We start from the raw sequence: 25,357 nt of genomic DNA on the forward strand, positions 1-25,357 counted from the left end.
CACTGTAACCACCTTGCTCACAGTCCAGCCCCCAATTCAAACATGCATGAAGGCATGACTACATCAAACTTATTTTCTAACAAGAAAAATATTTAAAGACTTTGCTGAATGCAGGGGAGAGCATTATTAATTACACATTGACAGTGCTAGTAACTTATTTCCACCAGACAGGCCTGCACAGTTTAAAAAGTGACAAAACTCTTGCAAACATCCACATCACACGTTGCATTCCTACAGCCTCATTAATTGCCTCCAGCCTGCCTTGCTGGCTTCAAGTCATCTCAGTCTCAGGGAGACCACCAGCAGCCCTTCCTCAAGCTTAACACAGCAGCAGGTTGGATATGTGAGCCATGGCTCACTGCACTAGGTACCAGCAGTAATATGCAGCAAGGCCACCCTTGCCTGAAAGACAAGGAATATCAACAAAATGCATTTGCAACATCATGTAAGTGCACATGCAAAATGCAAGGTAAAAATTACATGAATACAACACTTAAACAAACCACCAGGCACAGCTCACCAATCTGATCCTTCTGCCAGAGATGAACACTCTTTATTGTGCCAACACAGTTTATTATACAGAACAAAATAAAGGCATGTGTCCTTTAGCAGAGCCTGCAGCTCTCTGCCATCTGCCTGGTAAAAAGTCAAGACAGACACAAGCTTTATTTAAATGTGGGAATTAAATATTCCCACAGTGATGGGAAGGATATTCTCCAAACATGAATAACACCAATTAATAACTAGGAATGAGTCCTCTACATTTTCTGTTATGTTGTTGTCACACAGAAAAAACTACATTATTTACCCAGCTTAAGTGCTTATTAGAATACTTAACTTTAAAAAAAAACACGGGATCATCACAGAAATAACTCAAAACATACTTTATGTTGGTGCAGTGTATAGCCTTGAATGATCAGTGTCAAAAAACAGTAAGAACGTTAACACTGACTGTTTTTTGACAAAAATAAAAACTTAGATAACTCTTTAAAGAGTACACAGCAAAACAGAAGTTAAATTCATAAGCACCACCAAGTCAGAAGCCAGGAAAGAAAGTAGGAATTCCCTTTTCTACATGCAATGAATAGTTCTCAGACAGACCATCCCACTTACCCCCAGCAATCTGAGCAGGAGTTAATGCGTAACTGGAAGTATTATCTGTGATGTCAGCAAAAAATGCAGACTGCTAAGTTCATGGGTCATGCAGGACTGCAGAAATACTTCTCTAAATCTAGAAGTAGCAACACAAATTTGAAGACTCAATTCCATATATTCACAGTGAGGGGAGGTTTCAACTAAGGTGACATGTATTTGTAGATGTGGACCATACAACCAGTTTAAATGGGAGATCTGTGCCCCTAATTCAGGTGTTCGAGTGCCACTCAACTCGTGCAACTACTCGTGTATGAGTGCAACTACTCATGACAGCAAAGTTAAGCAAGTACACAAGAATTACATTAGCCAGAGGGTAAATCAAGGTAAGCTTTGAAGTGCTGTTGTGATAAAGACAAATATTTAACTCTCCAAAATCTCTGAAGTGGAAATAGAAGTACTGTGTTTCCTACATACTGTATGGAGAGGCTCAAGCACCTGGATGGTAGATATCATACTACCATGTTCTAGATGTGGTCCTAAAGTAACAACTAAGAAACACCGAGGATGAAGGCACTTGTCAATCACTGACTTTGATCTTTGTCACCTAAATGTGGGATGTGAAAAAGCATCTATTTCCAACATGGAATTCATACGCCTGACATCCATTCCTTAAGCAAGGTGACTACCTTGCCTACTGTACAAATACATATGCAAACAGAAATCAGTTGGTATCTCATTTTATACAACACAATGCATAAAGAACTTTCCCAAGATGAGGGATGCTTGATTTCAGTTCCCACCACTGCCTAAATGGACTCAGCATATAACTCCCACCTCCCAGCACAGTAGGACAGACTTGTCAAAAACAGACATTCTCAGCACCCTTGAAGGTTGTTAAAGTCTTCAAAAAAGCTCAGAGAGTCACTGCCTCTGAACAGGTAGGACTATGCACCATGAGGGAAGGGCAGAAGAGACTTGCCTTATGGCCATTTCCCATTAAAAAACAAAAATATTAGGAGTCTTGCAGCAAGGAATGAAACTTTGAGACCCTCCCAGCCCAATCACTAATACACAGCCATGTTCACATTCTCTGTTGAGCTTAATCAACCCTTAATTATGCCATGAACACGCAGCCTCAGCAGGAGGAAGTCTGCAACTCATGGCCTCAAAGATGCAGAGCCTGTGCTTGGCTCCTGCTGGCTCCTAGGAGATCCAGAGGAGGAGGGCACCACCCAGCCTGAGATGTCCCCCATCAGGGACAAAAGCTGATAATGGGGCACACAGGAATGTCAAAATCTGAAAACACTGATGCAGATGGTGCAAAGTAGGAGGTGGAATTTTCCACTTCAGACTCTCCCACTGGAAGTCTAGCCATTTTCCCTCCCTGCCTGGGCAACAACCAGGGACCAGGAAACCAGCAACCTGTCGGTTTGGAGAGGAAGGAGTGAAAGCTGACATTTCATTGCCCAGTTCAGCTGAAGCACCCAGCACAGGTGGGTGAAAGAACAATGACTTCATGACTTTGGAAGTGGGGAGGAAGAATCCAGAGGCACGTACCACCAAGCACTACTGGTCTCTTGTTTGCTGAGACCTGAACTCCTACATGAGGAAAATGCAGATGCCGGGTATGTGCCCCCCACCTGTCTGTCAGGATCAACTATCCATCTTCAGATACTACCAAAAAAAAAAAATGAAGATCATAAACAAAGATCATTAGCCTGCTATCCCTTTGCAGAGGCACTTCTCCTACCTTGTGGGCAGCCAGGATTTCAATTCACCAAACACAAGTGAATTTACAAGTGAACACACTTGAATTTACCACTACAACATCCACATGCACCCAAGAGCACCTTCTTGCTCCAAAAACCACACACCTGTGGTCAGATGTGCACACAAGCTACATGTGTTGGTATATTATTAAGAGGGATGGGAAACAAATTGCAATACTATAAAATGTAAACACTGGATCTGCATACACTGATTCACCACAGATGAGGTATTTGAAAAAATAAAATAACATAAAATAAAGCCAAAAAGCTATCTAAAAGTAAAATAAGTAACAGCAGTGCTATGGTGGATGGGTGCACAAGAGTATTTATGTCTTCATGGCAGATGGAAAGCACACGCACCATGCAATTTGCAGCCTATTTCATCTTGTTTGCAAATTGCATGTGCAACCATACACAATGCAGAAACTAAAAAGAAAAAACCATATTCAGAAAGTGTTCTGCACATTAAAGTGAGCATTCTGCACACACTTTTCACCCTAAAACTAGGTCAAAGTCTCAGACTGCGTAAACATGATTCTCTTGGCTCATTAACTTTAATGACACTGATGGATCATACTTCTGTTATTTGCTTTCTTTCCCCTTGCTGAAACATAAAAAAGCAATTTTGAGGAAATAAGCACAAATTACAATTTTTGCCCTTCTTTCTCTACATTTCTTTGGCTTTAGATGTAGTTAAAATTTATCTCATTAAAGCCTTTCAGTGGCAATTCTTCCTAACAATAAACTTGCTGGTCAGTGCCTTTCAATCTCCTTAAAAACTCCTTTATCATATTATAATTTATAATCCTTATTTTCCTAAGACTTCCCCACAAAGGAGAACAGTGTCTATGTGTTCAAAAACAGTAACTGACCCTGCCACCAAAGCCACTTATTAACCTTTTTTGCTTTTTTTAAAGAAAGCAAAATATTTTTCTTCTCATTCTGGTAGGACTTTAGTACATAATTTTTAAAAAATAAATTCCTGTTAGCTGTTGAGACATATTGGAACTAACAAATTCTCCTTAAATGAAAACAACTGTAACCAGCAGAGCTTTCTGCAGTCACTGCCGTGCAGCTCCCAGAGCTGCTCAGTGAGAGCTACACATGCAAACAGAAGAAAAAGCCCTAAGCGAGTACAGGAAAAAGAAATAAAGTTTTAAAAATAATAATTTAAGAACAATGGATAATTTGAAGAAAGCTTCTTCTCTCTTAACAAATTTCAATACCATTATCTACAGAAGAATAACTGACAGTGTGGTTGACTTCTGATAGAAAGAAAATCTACTTCATGCAAGCTCTCATTAGCCACCTGCACAGAAACAGACAATGAAAAGAAGGCAGAGCTATTAAGCAAGATTCACTTAAAAGAAGACAGCTTTTTCTACCTGGTCTGGATGCCCTTCTTCGAATCCTCATTTTAGGTAAGGAAGGCCAAGAGTAATTAAAAGGTGAATCAGAGTCAGAGTCCATTTTTGTGTTAAATAAAAAGAGAGGAGATTCCCAAAATTGCACTTTGTTGTTCTCTATAGCAAGTTAAGTCTAAGAGTGATGTAAAATAAAGGAATGGGCAAAAAAGAATAGCCCACTAAACACTGGGGAGGGACAAGCTGTAAATATTTGCTCTCTTCAGGCGTCCCGGCATGTAGACAGATCAGGCTGCAAATATTAAGGCAGAAGCAGGGAGGTTAAAGTATGAGATCTTCAAGTGGAGCTGTTGCATCGTGGTCCAGAGCTATTTGAAAGGTCACTGTGTGCCAATGAATCATTAACTCACCTTTCCATTTTGATGTAAATGAAAACAATAAGAACTGAGTAAGGAATGAGAAAATAGGTCTCAAAAGTAAACAAACTATTGCAAGTTTTTCAAAGCTTTGTTTTGATGTTAAAAGTGGGGTTTACAAGGACTCTCAAATTAAGGAGAGGCAAAGAGCTAGAATTAAAGAAGCCAAAGCACTACACTAAAAGCACTAATCAATCTCCTGTACCCTGTATTGCTGCAGAGTAAATTCTCTCACAATTTACAGCTTTGGCAGACCCTGTGAAGTTGCAGCTGAAAAAGCAGTGATAACTCACTCAAAGTCTTTCACTGCTATCTATCTAGCTGAAATAAGCTTAAAGCTTAAGTATTATAAAGAAAGATTAAACTGTCACTACATGAGTTCTCTTTCCAATAATATTTAGTCTGAATAGTATTTTCTCCTTCACAAAGTCACCATGTTAGACAGAGAACTGTAATGTTTTTGTAGAGCTGGCACCTTTACAGCTCTGGTCTAACCTCACAGCAATACACAATACAGCTAGTGACTAATTTATAACAAATCCTCCATTCTCATACAGTCTCCCTGAACAACTCGATGGCAATTAGTATTCAGTAGGAACTCATTATCCCTTCCCCCAACATCTTTACACTACACAAACTTCTCTTTTTTTAACAGGCTCAGATGTGGCTACACAAGAGCTAAAACAAAATAACATGTCCACTATTTCTTAACCAATTCCACCAAACATTGCTTTTAGTTACCCCACAATGTATGTGTTTTTGTATTCCATATAAAGGAAAAGAGAGAATATAGATCAGCTTAAATGTCAGTTTTTGGAAGATGATGACATTTGAGCTTGTTAACATTCCTCGCTTCACTTCAATTATTTTTCAGGCTGCTGAGGTCTGCAGAGCTACTTCTGTATTGTGTTTCAAGTGATTCCTCAATTCACATTTCAGTAAGAAATAACAATGTATTTATTGAAAGAAAATAATGCAATTCAAATGCAAATTAAATTCAAAACCCATTAGAAAAACACCTATCAAGTTTTCAGGGATAAAATAATTATACTACAAGCACTTCATAAAGTGCACAAATTACATAAAACATACTTGAAACACATAATTGTTCTGCCCTTCCCTTAACTGAAGTTCTGCCAGCTTTGTTAGGCTTGAAAAGAATAATTTGCCCCAGACACTGAAAGGCTTGGACTTTCACTTTAAATATTAGACACTCCCATAGACTTTGATTTTTATATATAATTAACAGCCCGGGGGAAATAAAACAGACAATGGGTGACTGAAAATACAGAGAGGATATAAATCCACACTTTCAGCATCCACTTCAAAATATCTCCACTCCCTCGAATGTCAGGTTCAAATTGCACGGATAAATCCCCTGGGCATCCAGGAATGCAAGCACTGACGTGCACCTTCCCACCTGCACACCATCCAGGACACTCGCCTGCCTCCTGTTGTGGCCACGTTTTGAAGGAAAAGGAAAGGACAGCACGTATTTGTTGGATCATTTGTTCTCTTAGGAAATGTCTTCAACTGCCCCAAAACAAAAGATTTCCCCTCTACGCAGCAGTTCTTCCTAAGTGTGCTCTCTTGCTCATGGCATAAATTTAACACCAACAAGAATAAAAGCTTTAGCTTACATTTAGAGAGAGATGTATGTTTTACAGTGGCTTCAAAATTTCTCACCCTTAGATTTTAGCAACTATTCCTTTCTTCTGCTTTATGAGAAATGGTAAATTTTGCTTACTTCTGTGGTATCTTCACTTATGAGTCTTTTCTCTAAATTGACCAATTCTATTTTTTTTCCACTTATACATTCAACTAAATTTTTTTTTACTCTCTCCCACTGCTCTTCATGGGCTTCTGTTTAATCCAGGAAGGGATAACTAGAACCAAACAAAACACTCATGATGCAGAAATGCAGCCAATGTATTTAATGGCATTGAAGTATTTTACATGCCAAGACATTTACTTTCCCAAATGACCTCTGTGCACTGCATAAACATTTTCACCAACTGCTCAGTTATTGCCTACTTCCTCTTTTAAACTAATTGCGTTCATTTAGAACTTTCTAATGCAAATGAGTAGTTAAGGATTATTAAATGATTTTTCAACAGCAGCCCCATTACATAACACTAGAGGAATACAGCTACTAAATTTCTTCTGTGATGAAAACCTAATCATTTACTCCAGTTGTTTATCCTCCATTTCTTGGCCAAGTTCTTAGGCTTTTTCCCCTGCCTACTGCAATCTCCCTTGAATAGGATCTCACATGGAAATTTGTCAACAGCAGCTTGAAAGTACAGATAAATTATCAACCTTAACCCCCGTTTCTGAAGGGTTAATTGAATATCACTCATGTTATTTGCTCTGTTCAGGCCTTGTGAAAGATTATTTTTTTCCAGATTGTAAAACGTCTTTATGCAGCCATGAAAAGACCTCATGCTGCCTTTTGCCACAAAGAAGGGCTCTGCCCCACAGTCTTTGACTAAAAATATTTCTCTTCCCCATTCTTGCACTTTGTGGGATGACCTAACCCACTTTTCACTTGCTACTCTTTGTTTTCACGGTGGTGGCATTTGCATGCAGCTGGCACAAAGATCTGGCAGCTTACAAGATAAAAGGTGCTTTCTATCTGGAAAATATTAACCTTACTCTACAATGAAAAAATGTTTTCAGTTACGTATGCCAAGGTATAGATCTGAAGATAAAGAACAAATGGGGGGTCTTATGTGCATTACCTAAGGCTAACACTTTTCATAAATAATGTAATGCCTTAAATTCCTTCACCCAATGCTTGCCAAAATACATCCATATGATATAAATGTTTTTCAGAGATATTTCAGTCCACTGTCTACTGTCTGACTGTTCCCGCAGCTCACAGCAAGACAGAAAGAAGCAGAGAAATGTCATCCGCAGTCTCCATGGAAGGAAGGACACTGTCACCTCCCAGGCACACTCAGAGGACACCTCTGTACTGCACAGCAGGTGAGCTTGGTCTCCCCAGACTCTGCTGAACTGTGGGCTGGCAGCTTCCTCTCTCCCAGGCAGACCAGAGGGAGACAGCCCCTCTGGTCCCAGCTCTGGTCCCTCCCCCAGATGGGAAAGAGATGTGCATGGGATGGAAAGCAGGGGTACCAACCCCAGAAACAGGGCTGGAGTGGAGCACTGGTGGACACAGGTGAGGTGAGAGCTGGCTGATGATTGGCTATGCCAAAAATTCCCTGTCTGGTTTGTTCTGGGCAAAGTGTCCCCTGACATTTGGGGTGAAGCTGGCTGCTCCAGCTTGGTTTTGCTCTAAGACTAGGAGAGCCTGCAATCATTTCCCAAAGCAGCAGCGAGGGCTCTGACAAAGAAAGATGGTGTAGAAATGGCTATGAATCATCTCCATCAGCCTCTGTGACCCACAGGCATAAAAGGCTTTCCTACCTTTTTCAGTTCTTTATTTATACTAATTAGAGCACATCTTCCCACACAGAGAGTCAATCAGCATACCTGGAAAAAACATCTGCATTACCCTACATTGGACTTAACAAACATGCTGAAAACTTGGCACATGTAAACTAAAGGCATCTAGAAGCAAAGTGCTACCAATCAGGTCCCATACATCAAGCACTTAATCCTCTTTTCACCTGCCCACAAGAAGATGATGGCTGTATAGACTGCTGTCACCAACAGCCACGCAGGTCTCATAGGATGCCTTGCTGCATTTACTATTTTTACCACCTCTCATCTCTACCAAAAACCTGGGGCCTTCTTAGCAAAGTTTAATCTAGAACAGTCACAATAAACTTTGTCACATCGCTGTTCTCCCTCTTTCCCTTTGCCAAATCACTGAACCAATAACTGAAAGACACAGAAGCGAGCCCAAACCTTTAAGATCTTGGCAGACAACCTCCCGCAGTTCTATGATCTCTTATTGTTAAATTTCTCATGGGTGATTCATGTGTTTAGTTTAAGGAACTAGCCCATTCATTACTTTATTTTGTGAACAGAGAGACGTGTTGAGGCCTCCCAGAAGTAACATGGCTGTTTGGGACTTAAACAGCTCAGCAGAGGATCCCAAAGGTCCAAGTAGGGAGTCACTGCCCATCATCACCATGTGTAAGTACTTGGTGCATCTCACCTCTCTCCCTGTTTTCCTGCAGCAGGCTCCCCATTCCACATCACCTGCACAGGTACAGCGCTGGAAAGCACAGTGATCAAGGCAGGGACAGCAGGAATGGGGATCTTCTTGCACTGCACACTTTCCATTGCAAACACAAAGTTTCCTCCTGCATGAAGCCAGTTTTCAATATGGTGAAAGATCATTAGCATTCAGCATCACAGATCCTCTTCCTTCTAGTACCTCTTTAAAGCAGCATATTTTGCTGGCCCAGAAAAGTGCCATCCTAGGTGAATTCAGGCATCAAGCCCATGCACGTTCTGTCCCTGACCCCTTCCAGCCCCCAACCCTTCAATTCACCACCTCCCTTCATGCAGGTGTTCTCCACTCTTCCATTCCCCACCTCCCTTCATGCAGGTGTTCTCCACTCTTCCATTCACCACCTCCCTTCATGCAGGTGTTCTCCACTCTTCTATTCAAACAGCTGATGGCAAAATCCACTCATGCTAGAGACTTCTTTTCTATGTATCCCATAGATGCTGTGTAGATAGGTATCAGCAATAGTAAAGAAAAATACAGAATAACCACACTGTATATAAATTCAGGCCTATTTTTGTTGACTTATTTGTGCAATTTCTTGGACACTATGCTGTTAACTACAGGTGGAACATATGTAACAAGAACAACATTTTCATGTTAAAATATCATGATTGTGATATTAAAGAAATGATCTACATTAATCTACAATGAGCTATTAGCAATACTTACCTTTTTTGAAAAGCAACTGCTTGTAAGAAGTGATACCTGATAAATGAGAAATGTACCTTCAAAAATTTAAGACTGTTTTGCATAAACTATATTAGAACTGCAAGATCCTTGAACACACAAAATTGGGATGAAGAAGGGTTCAGAGTTTCTACAAAAGTGAGGCAAAAACATGATCCCCACCCAATCCTGACTAAATGTAGCTTGAAAGAACCAGTGGGGATGCAAAATGTCTTATCTCAGGCTTTGTCCTAAACTCTTTATCTTGTTCAGTTCACTGTCCCGCTGCCAAGATTTCACAGTGTTCCTCAGATGCGTACCTTTCTGATGTCTGGTTCATGACTGACTGCAGATTTTTTTTGCTTCCTTTTTTTTTTACTGTGCCGTTTACCTGATGTGGTTTAGGATAACAAGCTCAGTTTAGGATAACAACCTCATTAATACTACTTTCACATGACAGCGGTCAGTGTGCCCTGACTCTCAAAACAACCATCAAGCACTTCCAAAGTACATAAAGAGATAATTCACCAATTTGGTCTCCTTGTCTAGTATCTTTTCACATCAAAAGACTGTTGGGATAGGCAGTACAAATGTGGATGGAAAGCTCATCAGGTTTTGTCCCATATCCTGATGAAAAGGTCCCTTGAGTTTATTTGCAAAAGCTTGAGAACTAAAGACTGGAGTCAATAAAAACCTCTTCCTGGTTTCAGTTCCACAGAGATCTCTGTGAGTCCCAGCAACACAGAGAGAGCAGATGGCCTCACATGAAAGCAAACCCAAGTTTAACTTGGACCTTGCTCCTTCTGAAGTTTTGCCAATGACTTGGTTATTGACTCTATGCTTACTCTGGCAGTCTGTCCTGACAGAAATTTCACCAAAGACCCATCTCTTTAAAAATCTAATTTTCTATGTTTCAGGAAGATTCAGGGGAAGGGCCGCCTCCTAAGAAGGAAGAAAGCCAAGACTGTGACTGTTTTCTTCATGAAGTATTTCTGGATTATATTTCACATTTAAAGAGCAGCTTACACATTATATGTATCCCTGTTTGTTTATTTATGTTAGCATGAAATTTAACCAGGCAGAAGACAGACAGGCAAAAGAGCTTATTTAAACATCAGGGGAAAAAAGCCTCTTTTTGAAAGATTATTTTGTTGAGCAAATTTGGTTTGGATTTTAGGCAGAGGAGGAGGACAAGTTCTGGGAACCCAGACAGCACATGTATGTGACTTGTTCATTTTTCTTTCTGTCTTCCTTTTGAGGTTAACTTGAATTATAATGTCTCAGAAAAGGAAGAGTGGAGGAAACCCCATGAAACAAGAACAAGCTTGTTTTAGTTCCCAGTGTAGCTTCTTCCAGATTTCTCCATGGTGTTTTAATTAAGCTCAGTTTAGGCCTACATCCCAGAAGATTCTAACTCCCACATCTTCTGTAGCTCTCAACTATTCTGCAGTCTTCAATATTAAATTGTTTATAGACACCCTGAACAAATGAGATTATGCTTTATCTACTGAGATAAACTACTGCCACATTTAAATGTTTCTTAAAGGTTGTTTCTGGCAGGACCCTGAGCTTAACCCCAAGTTAAGCATCTCTTCCACAAGGTGCAAGGAACCATGCAAAGGTTTCCCAAAGTCACATAAGGATCTCTGAAAGCTGCAGCCAAAAAAAAAATAAAAATGGCAGAATGCAATTGACAGTCATTAACTGCAGCACTAAACCTGCAGATTTCTTCAGCTATTATTTTTCTCTGCAATTTTCCACCTATCTTGGTCTGAAATGAGTTTTTAAAAAGCCTCCTTTACCTTCCAAAACTTCTTCAGCACAACCAGTCATAGTTTTTGCACTACTCCAAACATCCACATACTGCAGTGTCTCTTTCTCACCTCACATTCTATGGTCTTCCTTAGTTCAGGTAACTGAAACCTAATGAAAAGATAAGTGATGTGCCCAAGGTCCAACTGTAAATTCACTAAGGAGAGAAACTGAAGCAAAGACCTGCAGCTCCTGGACTAGAGATGCTGTGGCTGGATCACCCAGCCTCTCTCAAAGCATACATAAGGGAGAGAATTGAAAGCTGCCAGGAAAAGATAAAAATTACCACAAACAGAAAAGATGTGCATAGGCTTACTCACAGGACTCCTGTGACTGTCTCAGATTGGCAACACTTAACAGGTAACTTTTCTTTTTACCTATCAATAAACATAAATTATTTCCTGCTGTTCCAATGTCGTAACAGGCTCAGCCGACTCAAAACACTCCCACATGTAAACATTCTCCCCACCAAAACCCAAAGGCAAACACACTATAACAGGAGCAAAAGATGTGATCATAGTAAGAAGAAAAATTAACCATTTCACAGACTGAACAAAAACTGGGCAAAAGAGGGACTCCACACAGCAGGACAATTTTTTCTAAGATAATTTAAAAAAGAACACCCTTTTAAGTCTTATCAACCATGGTAAGGAAAACCAGTTTAAAAAGAACAGAACAGCAACATTGAAACCAGATTTTTTCTTAACATTACAGTGCATCCCTGCTGGTTTACAGAGAGGAGAAGATCTGTTATGTTCTGTTCCTTAAACTGATCTGTGACTAAACTGAGATTTCTGTGGAGTTGTGAAAACCAAAGGCCAGGCTATATTAAAATGCTTTGTAGGTGCCTGGTCACATACAGAAAACTGCCAAAAATTTGGCATCAGTATTTTTCTCTCTTGAAGGAAAACAGCAGAGCAAAGAGAATAAATTAGACAGACATCACTAGGTCATTGGCACTGTAACCTGGAGAGCAAGAAAAATATTTTGAAAACATAACATTATCCTGCCTTCTTGAAGTTTAGGAAAAAAAATAAATAGCTATATTTCCTTGGAAGAAAAACTGGAGGTCAGATTTTTCTTATTGGAAAAAAGAAACTTCTGCAGCTTTATAAATGGCCTTGTGAACATCCTCTTTCCAAACCAGATATGCACAACAGGAAGGAATTAAAAATGTTTAAAAACACATGCCCAGCTAATGCTGTCACATGCCCAACAGTAACAGCATTCATCTGTCATCTCTTAGACTCTCCTCCAAAATGTACAGGGTTGCTGACTCTGAGGATGACAATGTCTGGCAGTAATACATAAGTGCAATATTGCAAAGAAAAAAATAATCCCTCTTTTGTTGCTTTTCTTTTTGTTCCTTTCACTCAGTCATCCCACCTGGTTATCTTTTCTGTCTCTCAAGCTTTCCAGCGTGTTTCTTTCAATTAAAGGAAAAAAAAAAAAGTCCTTTTTTCTTTCTTTGTTTTTCTTTTGTAAATATAAAACAGATCTCTAACAATTTCCAGGGATGACAGAGAGAGGGGGGAGAAGATTGGCAGGTGTGACTACCACTGAACTCAGGAACCTCCATACAACCCCAGTTCAGCCTGATCTAGCATCCTGTAGTTCCTCATGGCTGACTCCTACTCCTTCAGTTCTTGAATCCAACAAACCCAAAACCCATCATCAGTAGTTGACATAGCTTCTTATTGGCCCATCCCCACCCTGACACAGACGTGGAACCCCACAGTCTCTCCAGCAATACTGGAGGATGAGAAGCATCTTGCACAAAAAAACTGAACTACAGTTCTCCAGTCTGAACTACAAGACTCAAATGGTACCTATGGAAGCAAGGTCCAAACCCAAAGATGAAGAAGACAGCGAGCAAGGATAGATGCCACCCTTTCAACATTGTACACTCCCAAAACTTTGCTGGTGGTGGGGAAAAAAACAGATCAGTAAATATGCTTTAGAAGGAAAGGCTGGGGAAGAAAACAGCAGGAGCAGCAGAGCCTTTCCAGGATCCACAGCTTTCTTAAAGGCCCCTTCCAACCCAAACCATTCTGTGATGAGACATGGTTTCAGTAAATGCTTCCAAAGGCCAAGTACCATGTGAAAACAAGAAGTGAGAAGCAGAAGTGAGGGAATTTGTACCCATTCAAAGAGCACTCTTACCCTCATTCTTACAAGTCCTCTTTGATTTACATACAGCTTTCTAGCAAGATTTGAGAGTTTGCTCATTTCTATTCATTCTTCACTCAAGCCCCCCTTAACTGTTTTCCCTCTTCCTCTCTCCCACTAACAATCATTTCCATTTCTCTTTTTATCCCCCACTGTGTGCTTTTCTGCCAAAAACATGTAACAACAAATGCCAAGCAAACACTTTTAAAAAGTAGTTTAAAACAAACCAGGGTAACAAAACTACAGTATTTAGCAATATGTTTACATGAGTCAGGTTAGAACATGCATGATTTTTACACTCAAATAAACCAACAAAACCAGCTTAAGTCAACTTGCACATTTCTTGTCACCAACCTCTACTTCCATCTTTTCTCATCCCTTCTCATTTCCACATTTCATCACACACCCCATAGCCCACTCAGAGCCCAACCTGCACTTCAGCTCCATCAGATCTCACACACAGTGCTGACTGGAAGACCTCCAGGCCCTGCTGAGCTCAATGGCAAAATCCCACTGGTTGTCTAGGTTATGAGTGCTTCAGACAACTTGAGCATGCAGCTGGGAGATGGGCGAGCAGCCAGCAGTGACTCCACGCTCCAATCCTTACACAGGGCAACCAAATTCTTGGTTACTGTGACTCTAATTCTAAAACAAGCAGAATCAATTTTGCTGCAGGTTATCCACAAACAAATTAGCTTCTTAAATGTACAAGGTAATTATAATTTAGGGAAGAGACAGATGGATGGTTCTTTTTCACATAAGAAGTACAACAGGGAATTTTTCTTAGTTTAATATAAGCTGAGTTTGTGCTCAGGACAAAAGGTATTTATATACACATGCGTAGGTACAAATGTATGTGTATCTACACATGTAAATCCATACTTACAATTTTACTTCATATCTACATGAGATGCCCAATATATTTTTAAGCATCTGTATCTTGTTCCAGGCTCCTCTTACCATTTCTAACTAAGAATATGAACCATGGCCAAAATCACTTGCTTGTTCTCTGCAGAGGAGTTAGGACCTGCTGCAGCTGCCCATCCCAGCATCAGAAAGGAGACTGAGCTGGTCTGAAGCCAGCAGGCCCGGATCCTGTTCCAGTTGTCACAAGCAGTACTGTGCAAATGATGCCTTAGAAGGAAAAGGCATTTCAGGAGTAAGAAAAAAGACATATCAGCTGTAATTTCAGGGTGGAGAACTTCCACTCAGTCAGCTTCTAAGCTACCTTATGATCCCTCCAGATGGTATAATTGGAGTGGAGACTGGAGCAGATGTGGCTTCAGATTAGCAAACCATAATCACTTCCTGATGGCTCCACACCCTCCTACGCTGAGATACATTCCAATACTTAGGTCTTGCTTGACAAAACAGATTTGATCATATGGGCCATGACTTCTTATGCAAGTGCACTGCATTTCGGTGCAAGACAAGGACTGCTATGTTGTCCTGTGCCCAAAAGCACTGAAGTCAGGATAACTGTGAATATTAATATTTCTGCTACTACTCCTAGTTTGAAAATTCCCTTATGCAGCTCCCATTTTCGTTGGATGGGAGAGAGAAACAAACATGATTAAATGGTTGAAGCATAGACTCTTGGCAGAACAAAAACCAGAAACATTGGTAACTAGATGATGATTTTAATGAGAGTTTATTAAAATAATCTGACATCTTATTTGACAACTATGCCTCTGAGATGACATCAGCTTACATCAGTCTACAATTCCCTCAAACATATAACACCCTCCCATTCATCCTTTCCCTTCCTGCACACACAGAGCAAGTCTTCATTTTGCAGCCACCAAAGTTTGCAAATGGGCTGTCTGAATGCCACCATCTGGGCTGCTCTGCCTGAGCTCAGCACCAGACTACAGGCAAGTAATGCCAGACTGAAGCTCTCTGCCTGGTACAGCAGAGCTCGCTGGCAGAGCTTAGTTACTCGTCATCCTTTCATGCCTTTCCATGCACATGTTTGCTCATTGTTTGTGAAGCTTTTGCCAAACTTGAAAATACTCACTTTTTGATTTGAGTTTCAGTCTCTAAATGTACTGCCTACAGCAAGTGGTTATATTCTCCTACCAGCCCGACAATTCACTTACCACTCTGGCATCTAAACATTTCTCTGTGCTTCATTTCATCTTCAGTCACATATGTTGTCTCTGTCAGAAATTATTTTCAAGATAACTGTTTTTCCTACAATAGTTAACATACTACTGAAAAATCCTAGGGTATCATGATACTGTTGGATACACCACCTATCTATACTAGAGACGCTTTAAAAGAGGGTCCCTCTCAGACATAGATGTAACTGATCAATCTCTTGTCATGAGAGGCTGAAATGTCAATGACTTTCATGTCTTCCAAAGAATCTGCTTTGTGTCTTTTGCATCACAGCATATATCAATAGCTTCTGAGGAGTCAAAATGATTAATTATTACTTACCTATGCCCAACAGGACATGATCTTCATTTTCTTTAGAAGGAACCACAGACTCTTGAAAAGGCTATAAACAGAAAACTTGAGCTGTATTTTTGAAGACAAATATATTTGTGCTTATTTGCAAGCTGTGCTGTAAGCTTTCAGAATTCAGTTCAAACACTATCAAGCAGGAGTCACTTCATTTTAGCCATTTGAATCAATGCAACAGATACCCCAAGCCACTCCCAGACTCTAAGATATGTACATCAACCTTATGGACTCCAACTCTGAACATAACAGAAGAGATCAAGCCACGTCTTGTTTACAGTACTAACTCCAGTTTTCAGCCTGCTCTTCTTTTACTAAGTTTAACTGTGTCCTTACTCATCAATACTCTCAAAACAAGAGACAGTCAATATGGTACCAGAGCCCTTGCCCTCCAGCAAGACTCATGAGATGCAATACTCTGCCCCAATGTAGGTTTTCAACATAGCTCCAAAATGTACGCATACCACAGAGGTATAATGCTGAGATGACATTTGAATCCCGAACAAATGGTCAATCTCCTGCACAGCTTAAATTAAAAATTTAACAAAAAAACCACCAAACAGGCCAAAAGAAGTCATTAGCTTTATAATAATGACCCAACAAAAGTGGCAGTCCAAAAGCATTCCACTAACTTCAAATGTTATTAAAAAATCAATAGTCATTGGCTATTGAGCAGCTACCACCTTTATAGTGTTTGTTTGATTTTACCAGTTTTTTTTTCCTCTCAATCTAAATCATCACTTTCGCTTCATACCCAGCTGAGGTCCTGCTTTACAAGATGATTAAAAAAACTCTGAAACAAAGATTTTCTGACTTTGTAAGCAGATACATCTAAATAAGAAGCAGGATTTAAGATTAGAGATGAAATACCACTGACTAACCATAATGGTACTTCTTAGAAATACCGGTCCCCTCAAAAGCTGTTAGATACCCCCATGTAGAAGACAATGGGAGCTGCCATATTTTTCACATCAAGCATTTATTTTTTTTGCAATTAAGTCCAGCTGAAGGCTCACAGTTACCCAGGTGGTCTCCCTCAGAGCCTAACTCCTCAGATGTAATGAATCATGCCATCTCAAGGAAGAAACTTGTGCGAGGCTGGAAGAAACCAGTGCTGCCAGCTGAACTGCAAGCTCCCTGAAGGCACTAAAGTTCACCGTAAACACAAGAGCTTTCTCGTCCTAAAACAGGTTGCTTCCCCAACCCAGTTTTCCGGTCCACAACCATACAACAGGTTCCTTCAAATAATTATCATCTACACACGTAACTATTCCCACAGGACAGAAACAGGCAGGAAATGTTGTCTGGCAGGCATTAGTCACCCTATTTATTTGTTAGCTTTGAGAGGTGCTCAGATAGCCAAGCAGAGGGTTGCTGCTTCTCAACCTAAATGAAGCTTAACTGTCTGTATAAGGAGAAATCTGTACCTTCACATCATCCAGGGACAATTCACCAGATGCCAAATTCACAGGACCTGCAAAAGCAAAGATTCCTGCCTTTAGTAACAAACCAATTCACTTTGGGTCTATTTTGGCTTCTGCTACTGGTCTCTCTCCTTTTTCCAACAGGAGGGGGGACACCAGGAGGAGGCACACAGGCAGGCAATCCAGACAATGGACAGGGCAGCGATCCCGTGGGCAGCATGAGAGCTGGATGCGTAAGTGCTGTGTTATTGTCACAGTTATGTTCAGGACAGGCAAGCACAGAGATTTTTCATCCAGCTGCTGATTAACCCCTACATGCTCAGAAAACCAACAGTTCTAGTGCCGTGCCTTACAACTCTGCAGAGCAGCCGGGCTCTCTTTTTTCTTCAGCAGGGGTTTCATGCATTTTCTGAAATAAGACCTTTTATTATCTGCACCCCAGAAAGTGAAAAATCACTTAATCTCTGTTGCTCTGGGTTTGTGATTTCTTCCCTGTGCTGGGGGGAGGGACACAGTGCACACAAAACAAAGACCACATTTTGCAAGTTTTGCCTGAACTGTTGCATCCTCAAGGACTATTGTGAAACAGCATAGAGGTGTAATCTGGATACAAGAATACAAATAACACCAGCATCACTCAGGCTTCCATAGTTATGCCAGTAAATATGTTTCATTTTATACTGAAACTTTCAACTCAAGGTTCACATCTAGTCCTAGATGCACACATCCCTCTCCATTCCCCAGCTCCAGCAAACACACAAAGTATGACTTAGCAGTCAGTACAGAACAGGTGTGGGGGACTCCTTTGGAGAATGTGGGGTTTTGGGACCTCTGCCCTTTCTTGGCATTGCGCAAAATCCATACTCATTGTTTTTTTTAAAAGTATCAATATATCTTTTGAACAGCAATTAAAAGACAGCTGTCTATTATCTGTACAACCTTTTTCAACAACAACCCTACACTAGGCTAGTCTCTGTGAGATGAAGCTTCGGGATGCAATTATGGGCCTACTGCAATCAGTGTGCCTGCTGTTCCTGACCTCAGCAGTGCCCCTGCGTGCTGGAAATAGTCACGACTGGGTCCATGCTGATCAGTACCTCAATCATTAGTTTCTACTTAATCCACCTTCTTTAATTAACCTTCTGTAGCCACATATATACCTCCCCTTACATTCAAACAGAATGCAATTACAGAGCACAAAATCACTAGTGTCATCAAACGAAGCATCCCATGTGTCACCCTTCAGCTAGAGAGAACAGACAATTTCTTCTGCAGTGGCAGAAACTTACTTTAAAAGCTTCAGTGGGAAGATATTTTTCACAGTATTGCCATGTAATTGGCAATTTTATTTGCCAGTATCCCAATTTGCTGAAATAAAAGGCTGTTTCCTCTGTATCTGAAACTGTGGAAGCAAATGGCTTTTCCTCCAGATAACACTATTAAGTCAACTCATGGGCACGGAATTTCAAGGTCAGAAAACAGAAAAAAAAGCACACACTACTGAATTAGCCAAAATACCATCTATTTCACCTTTTGTTCTGCATCCTCACAGGATAATGTATCACATCATGTATTTGAATTTAATGAAAGCTGCTATGGGAGATTCACTGCTAAGCTAGTAGCATCACTTTACACTGAGCCAATGCTTTTGTATTATAGCATTTCACAAGAAGCAATCTACTGCTGTAGCAACCTCTACTCAATAATTCCTAATAGGCTTCTGGTAGTATTGCATTTTAAAGGTCTGCTGATCTTGACTTTAGGTACACCTGGAAGTGAGTACTTACAGCTTCTTGGAATGGAAGCAATTTTAAAATCTGAGGAGGATCTTTTCATGACATGAATGTTCCATATTCACGTCCTGAGCTAAGCAGCGACTTTATAAAGGAGCTCACTGAAAGTAAATGAGAATGTAGTAAAGAGTGCTCTCTCAATAATTTCATGTCCTTTCAGCTTCTAGAAGCCATAATTTTAACTTAATCTTGATAAAAGTTCTTTTGGTCTCATGAATGCTGACAAATAAGAGAGTGTACGGCAGGCTGCTGGTCACCAGTAGTAATCACTCTTCATTTTTCAGTATTTGGATTTGGTGGTGCTTAGTGAAAAAGGCCAAAAAAAACCCACTTCCTTTATAGAAGTATGGTAACCAATGACAGTATTTACTTCCCATCAAGTGTAAAAACAATAGTGAAAGGTCCATAATGTCTACATGTAGGTAACACAGTGTATAATAAGCAATTGTGATTATTACCATTTGTTTGTACAGGTCCTGTATACTATCAAAACACCGTATACTTTTCTTGCTGTTGAACTGAAATTATTTAAAAAAACCCAAAAAAACTCACAACAAAAAAACAGGAAAAACCCAAAACCGGGCACAAAATAATTCTTGTCCATGAAGGCACAAAGTGTACAGCTTCCACTGAAAACCCTAATAGGTAGGGTGATGAACAGTAACTCAGATGAATACCCAGAGCTAATGCATTTACACACCGCATCACCAAAGCCACTGATGATCATTGTATTGTAAATCACCACTTACACTTTGAACAATAGATGCATAGTCTGCAACTGCTAGCAACAGCTTATCATTACTCTGCAAATTTACCATGGCAGAACACCTTTTGTCTGAACACTGCTGGAGAAGTTGGGTGTGAAACTCCTTTTCCAACACTAACAACATGTAGCAGCCTATGTGTCTATACATGAGTTACACAATGACTCTGTACCCATTTTATTAATTCACTTCAAGTTACCAGCTGATGCTACCTGAAGTGCAGTCCTGTTCCTCTTCCTCAGTCTCATCCTGATCCTGTCAACTGTTTATGCAGGTGCTCACGTTTCTGCTGCCTTCAGCAGGGCTGCCTCCAGCACAGACACTGAGCAAGACCCTCACAGAGCTCAGTTTTCAGCTCTTTGCTTCATTCAAATATTTAGTACCATCCACACAAGCATCTGGCCAACTGATTAAAACTTTTAATTAATAATCATACATAAGCACACAAAGTCTCATACTTCCGATGCTGAAGAATGACCTTTTTTTGTGATTTTCTTTTCAGCTCTAGAAGATGCTTGGTCCACAGTGGAGATGTGTTTCAGTAATGAAAGAGGATTCTCATCAGCAAGCACAGTCCTGCAATCCTTACAGAGGTAAACAGCTCACCAAAATATTGGATGTGTAATTGAAACACATGGGAATTTTGCCAGGGATGGATCCCAAAACTTTTCATACAAAATGTTACCCTGCTCCTATCTTTACTATCTGGGCTTTACAGAAATTTGCAGGCTTGAACGTTCATTCAGTTAAACACTGCCCTCTCCTGGAACCTTCTCACATTTTTGTGGCTCTGACAATAAAATTAGTTAAGGTTTTTCCAGTCACTATAAACGCCTTAATATTTTGTGAACAATTTTAGTCTGACACTGGGGAACTGGTGCTGTGTAAGGAGTATTGTGATTTACACAACTCTCTCATTGTATGACTGCTGTCTTCTTACAGGTCCCTAATGTCATATGAAATTTGATCTTCCTGAATAAACAAATGGTGTATGAACCTGTGCCAACTTTCCAGAGCTTGTAAAGACGGCAACATTATGGAATAAAACACTGTACCTTCTACAGAGCCTGTTGTACTGCAGGGCATTTTTGGACCTTCCACTGTCTCAACTTGGTTTGAATTAATACTCTATAAAAAAAAAAAACAAAATTACAATAACTATATTTGATACTCATAATATTTAACTGAAGACTTAAAAACAGTATCAAAGACCAGCAAACAAATATGTTATAAGCAATACTAAAATGACTGATAGAGAGGCAGAGGATTTTATCGCTCACCCTCCAGAGGAAGCTCACAGAGATTTTTCAAGAGGGAAACCAGTGAAGTATTTTCAACTAGAAAGAGAAATTACCTTCTGCTTAAAATACACAAGGGATCTAAAGGACAAAATTTAATATTCGTACTTCACTGCTTATAACCTCTTTCTCTATGAGAAAAGCAGCACAGCAGCTTTGCACAACGGCTCTGTTCAGCAGTCTAAGTTAAGTTAACCTTGGAAGCGTCACAGTAAAGGTGCAATTTTGACTGCTGGACAAAACAAAAAGCCTAAACCAGAACTATATACTGACTACATGGTAAACCCCCATGCCCATAGCCCCTGGTAGGGCTCAGATATACGCACTGATTATGTCACTCCTGCTCAACAGAAAGAGAAGGCTAAGATCCAGCTCTTTATTTACCAATTACCTTCAAAGATTATAAGCAAAGGAGGTGGATGAGACAGTGTCTCCTTTTGTGTAGTTACATCAACAACTCTGCTTGCTTCTAGTCTTTCCTTCTAGGTCAGTTGTCTGTATATTTTCCACCTACCAGAGCTCCAAAAATGGTAACCCGAATGCTAAATAAAAAGTAAGGGATGACTCCGGGCTGAATATTGGAGTCAGGCTGATTTGAAAGCCCCAGAACTGTCAAGCTAGCTAATCCCCCACCTCTGTGGGGACAGCTTCATTTTTCTCTGCTATCTGTTGGTGTGCAAGACACCTACCTACTCTACCAGAAAGAAGTCAACTCCTTTTTTCCTTCTTGGGAAACTACTAAATCTGTCCACCACTGGGCAATAAAATTACTTAATTTACCATAAATTATCTTAACAATTTTTGATTGATACCCTAGTTTGGTGCTTTTTTTGTTTGGTTGGGGGTTTTTTGTTGTTTCATTTTGGTTTTGTTAACCTGACACCATTTCACATCTCTCCATGAGTCACCAGGTTGTTTTTATTTCTCCTGCAGAGGATCTCTACCCTGCCTGCTACCACCACAGCTGTTTCTGCCCCAAGGAGGGCAGTCCAGAAGATTTTGATGTTCTTCCTGATCATCTTCAGAAATACCTCCTCTGTATTGCCTGGCACAACCACAAAATCTGTGGGTTTACACTTTCTGAGCTGCAGAGCTCCTGAAGGTTTCCAGTGAAGCTGTGGTTTCCATGTGGGTAACTCCAGCTTACCAACAGATTGTTTGTTTTAACATTTCCATGACTCTTTTAGACTTCTAAGAACAGTCAAGGGACTAAAAGAACCCACACATCAGGATGAAGAATATACTTGATAAAAACTGGGTTTTTCTTGGATGAATAAATGCAAAAGTAATCTGTGCTTCTCCCCAAGTCATCCATTTCCAGCACAAATCCAACACTGCATGCCACCATTACTGAGACAAGTTCCTTCCCTTTAGTACGTCTTTTTGTTCCAAGCCTAAAACACCAACATAATCATTTATGCAGTATCAAGATAAAATATCTTGATAGAGTCTTAATCTGCTGTAGGCTAGCAGAATACTCCAGTACAGCACTAAACTCTACTTATATTTAAAAAAGAAAGTGTATTGTGAAATCTCTAATGCCCACACTATGCTTTGGATCCAACTAGGGGCTGAAAGCCTCTGCAACAGAAAAAATATTAATTTTGCCCTACTTTCTAGATATAATACATAATCTAAATGTGACCAATTGATCATCTTCTCACATACACTTCAGGACAATATCTAATGTATAGAAAATTAACTAAACCATGCAATCTTCCCAATTACTCTGGATTATTTCTGCTTTATTAAAACTAGTGCACCACTGATGCTGGGCAGGGGGAGAAACAGAGTTCCCACAGTGGAGAATGTAGACTGCTGCAACTGCAGGAATGGGCAAAAGGGAATCCCACAAGTGAACAGTAGTAGGGTTTTCCCTGAAAACACCATATGTGGAATTTTGCTTTAAGAGGTTTTTCTTCTGAGAGCCACAGAAACATCTAACATACCCCATTTTCTTTTTCCATGTCAAAGACTGAAAGAAGGACAAGGACAACAAGGACTTGATGAGTGCAAGAAAAATCCAGCTATACAAATCACAGTGCATTCTTCATTACAGTCTTGGTTTTGCTTTTGGGTTTTCCATGGAAAAGCCACATAAAAAATTAAGGTATTCTGCAAGCTCTGAACACAGAAAAACTTATTTGTATTGGAAAAAAAATATCTTGGCAAAGTAGCAACATGGGATTACACATAAGGACTATACAATACATCACACCTTAAGTTTATGTGTTAAACACATGTGGACCATGTTCTATATAAAAAAAAAATTTTAAACCCAAAACCCATGCAGAATGCAATGAAGGTAACTCAAGGAAAATCACCTCAGTTATAAAGAAACCTGAAATGAAGCACAGAAAAGAAAAGCTGAATTTTAAGATTAGAAAAAAAGAAAAGCCTTTTTTTATGTGGTTTTAGCTCACTAGTTTTAAATAGGCGTGTAGTCTCAATCTAAAAAGATAAATGCACTGCTATTAAAGTACTTGTGCTTTCAAGTGTTCTCTTCCTTCCTCCATTGAAATTGAGAGATGTCCTCAAGAATATCACAGCATTGCCTCAGACACCTTAGAGTAAAGTAAGACCCACGACACTATAACTAAAACATAGCAAAAGTCTGAACTCTGTATTTTTGCTGTGAACAGCAGACTGGGACTGGCTCTTGATAAAGGCTCCCAGCCATTACACTACTAGACAAAAGAATGGAACTAAATAAAGCACTTTCAAATACCAACATGAATACAATGACAATGCAATTAAAAGAGCCACATTCCAGGAAAGTTATTCACTATAGAGTCCACAATGATTCAAAAACAACTTGGGAGGCGAAGAAAGCTTTGATAAAGTTCTAAATATCTCTCTTTCTCCAGCTTCACACCTACAATGTGCTACATTCACACAAAGTAGAAGCCCACAACAGTAATCCTGCAATTACACGAGCCATTAGTGACACAGGCAGCTTAAACTTAAAAGGCTACTCAAGAAAAACAAATTAAGCTGGAAGAGTCTATAGCTGAAAATTACTGAAGAAAATCTGCCAGTATTCTGAGCTAGGAAGGTACTCACCTGGTATAGAAGAGGTCTATCCCAGAAGTATTTTCTGAAGAGCTTTATGTCTGATTCCAGCAAGTGCTGTGCAGTGTGGCTAAATGTCAGCGTCAGAGCTCCTGATGAATGAACAAACTGCACGCAAGCACCCTCACTGATCTCTGCTCTTGAAATGTCGACTGAGTGACTGCCCTGGAAACTGGGAGGACACACTCTAATTTAAAGTGAAGCAGATGCCATATATAGCAGTAGGGCACGACTGGTGGATAGCAGGTTGGTTATCCCACGACAGTGAAAAACAGAAAGTTTCTCAAGGGAATACAGCATTGTTTGGACATTACAAAGAAATGAGACATTCATAACATAATGTCCTGTACATTTTTTTTTTCAGATTAAGTACTGGTTAAGTATTACACAAACGGTACACTGCATGGAGTCAGAACTGAAAGAGCCATACACCAAAATAAAAACATAACCCAGTTCTAGCACAGTTTTACTTGTAAAGAATAGACAACACTAATGCTGAACATTTGGTACCCCAAGACACATACACACACACACCATGACACTCCTCAGTTCTGTGGAGAGGAAACTTTACAGATGAAATACGCCAGAAAGCACTTGTCCTTTAAGTAATTTTAAGTCATTGTGGCAGCTCTCTGGCAAAAGAGTCATAGCTGCAGTGTTGGGTTTGCTGCTGGCTCTACTTATTCAAACCTGAGGTTTACAGAAGAAACTATTCAAAAGCTCTGCTGAGGCTTTGTAAAAGTTAGGCCCCATGGTTCTGTTTATACATAAATATATACATGTAAATATTCCTCTATATATATTTCAGGGGTTGTCTTTACTTGGAAATGAATCAGAATTCCGCTGCAATAGTGCTGGAGGAGGTACCAGGTGCAGATGGTTCTCTGTCACCTAGTTGACTATTAATTGACTTGCAAATAGAAGTAATACAGCGCATCATAAACTTCTGCTGTTTCTAAATACAAGTTTACCAGTTTAAGAAAAAAAAAAAAAAAGAAAAAAAAGAGCAAACAACCCAGAAACAATCATAAAATAGCCAACAACA

The 25,357-nt window shown here is 39.9% G+C and overlaps 1 protein-coding gene across 1 annotated transcript in view; it reads right to left on the reverse strand.

The window, feature by feature from the left end:
• The window catches only part of ARHGEF28 (Rho guanine nucleotide exchange factor 28), a 127,446-nt gene that overhangs the window by 60,020 nt on the left and 42,069 nt on the right, over positions 1-25,357 (reverse strand). The window contains 4 exon segments of the mRNA XM_030467965.1: positions 15,938-15,998; positions 17,389-17,435; positions 20,998-21,070; positions 24,304-24,484. Coding sequence (XP_030323825.1) covers positions 15,938-15,998; positions 17,389-17,435; positions 20,998-21,070; positions 24,304-24,484 — 362 coding nt within the window.

Source organism: Calypte anna, chromosome Z (assembly GCF_003957555.1).
Source record: "Calypte anna isolate BGI_N300 chromosome Z, bCalAnn1_v1.p, whole genome shotgun sequence".
Lineage (NCBI taxonomy): Eukaryota > Metazoa > Chordata > Aves > Apodiformes > Trochilidae > Calypte > Calypte anna.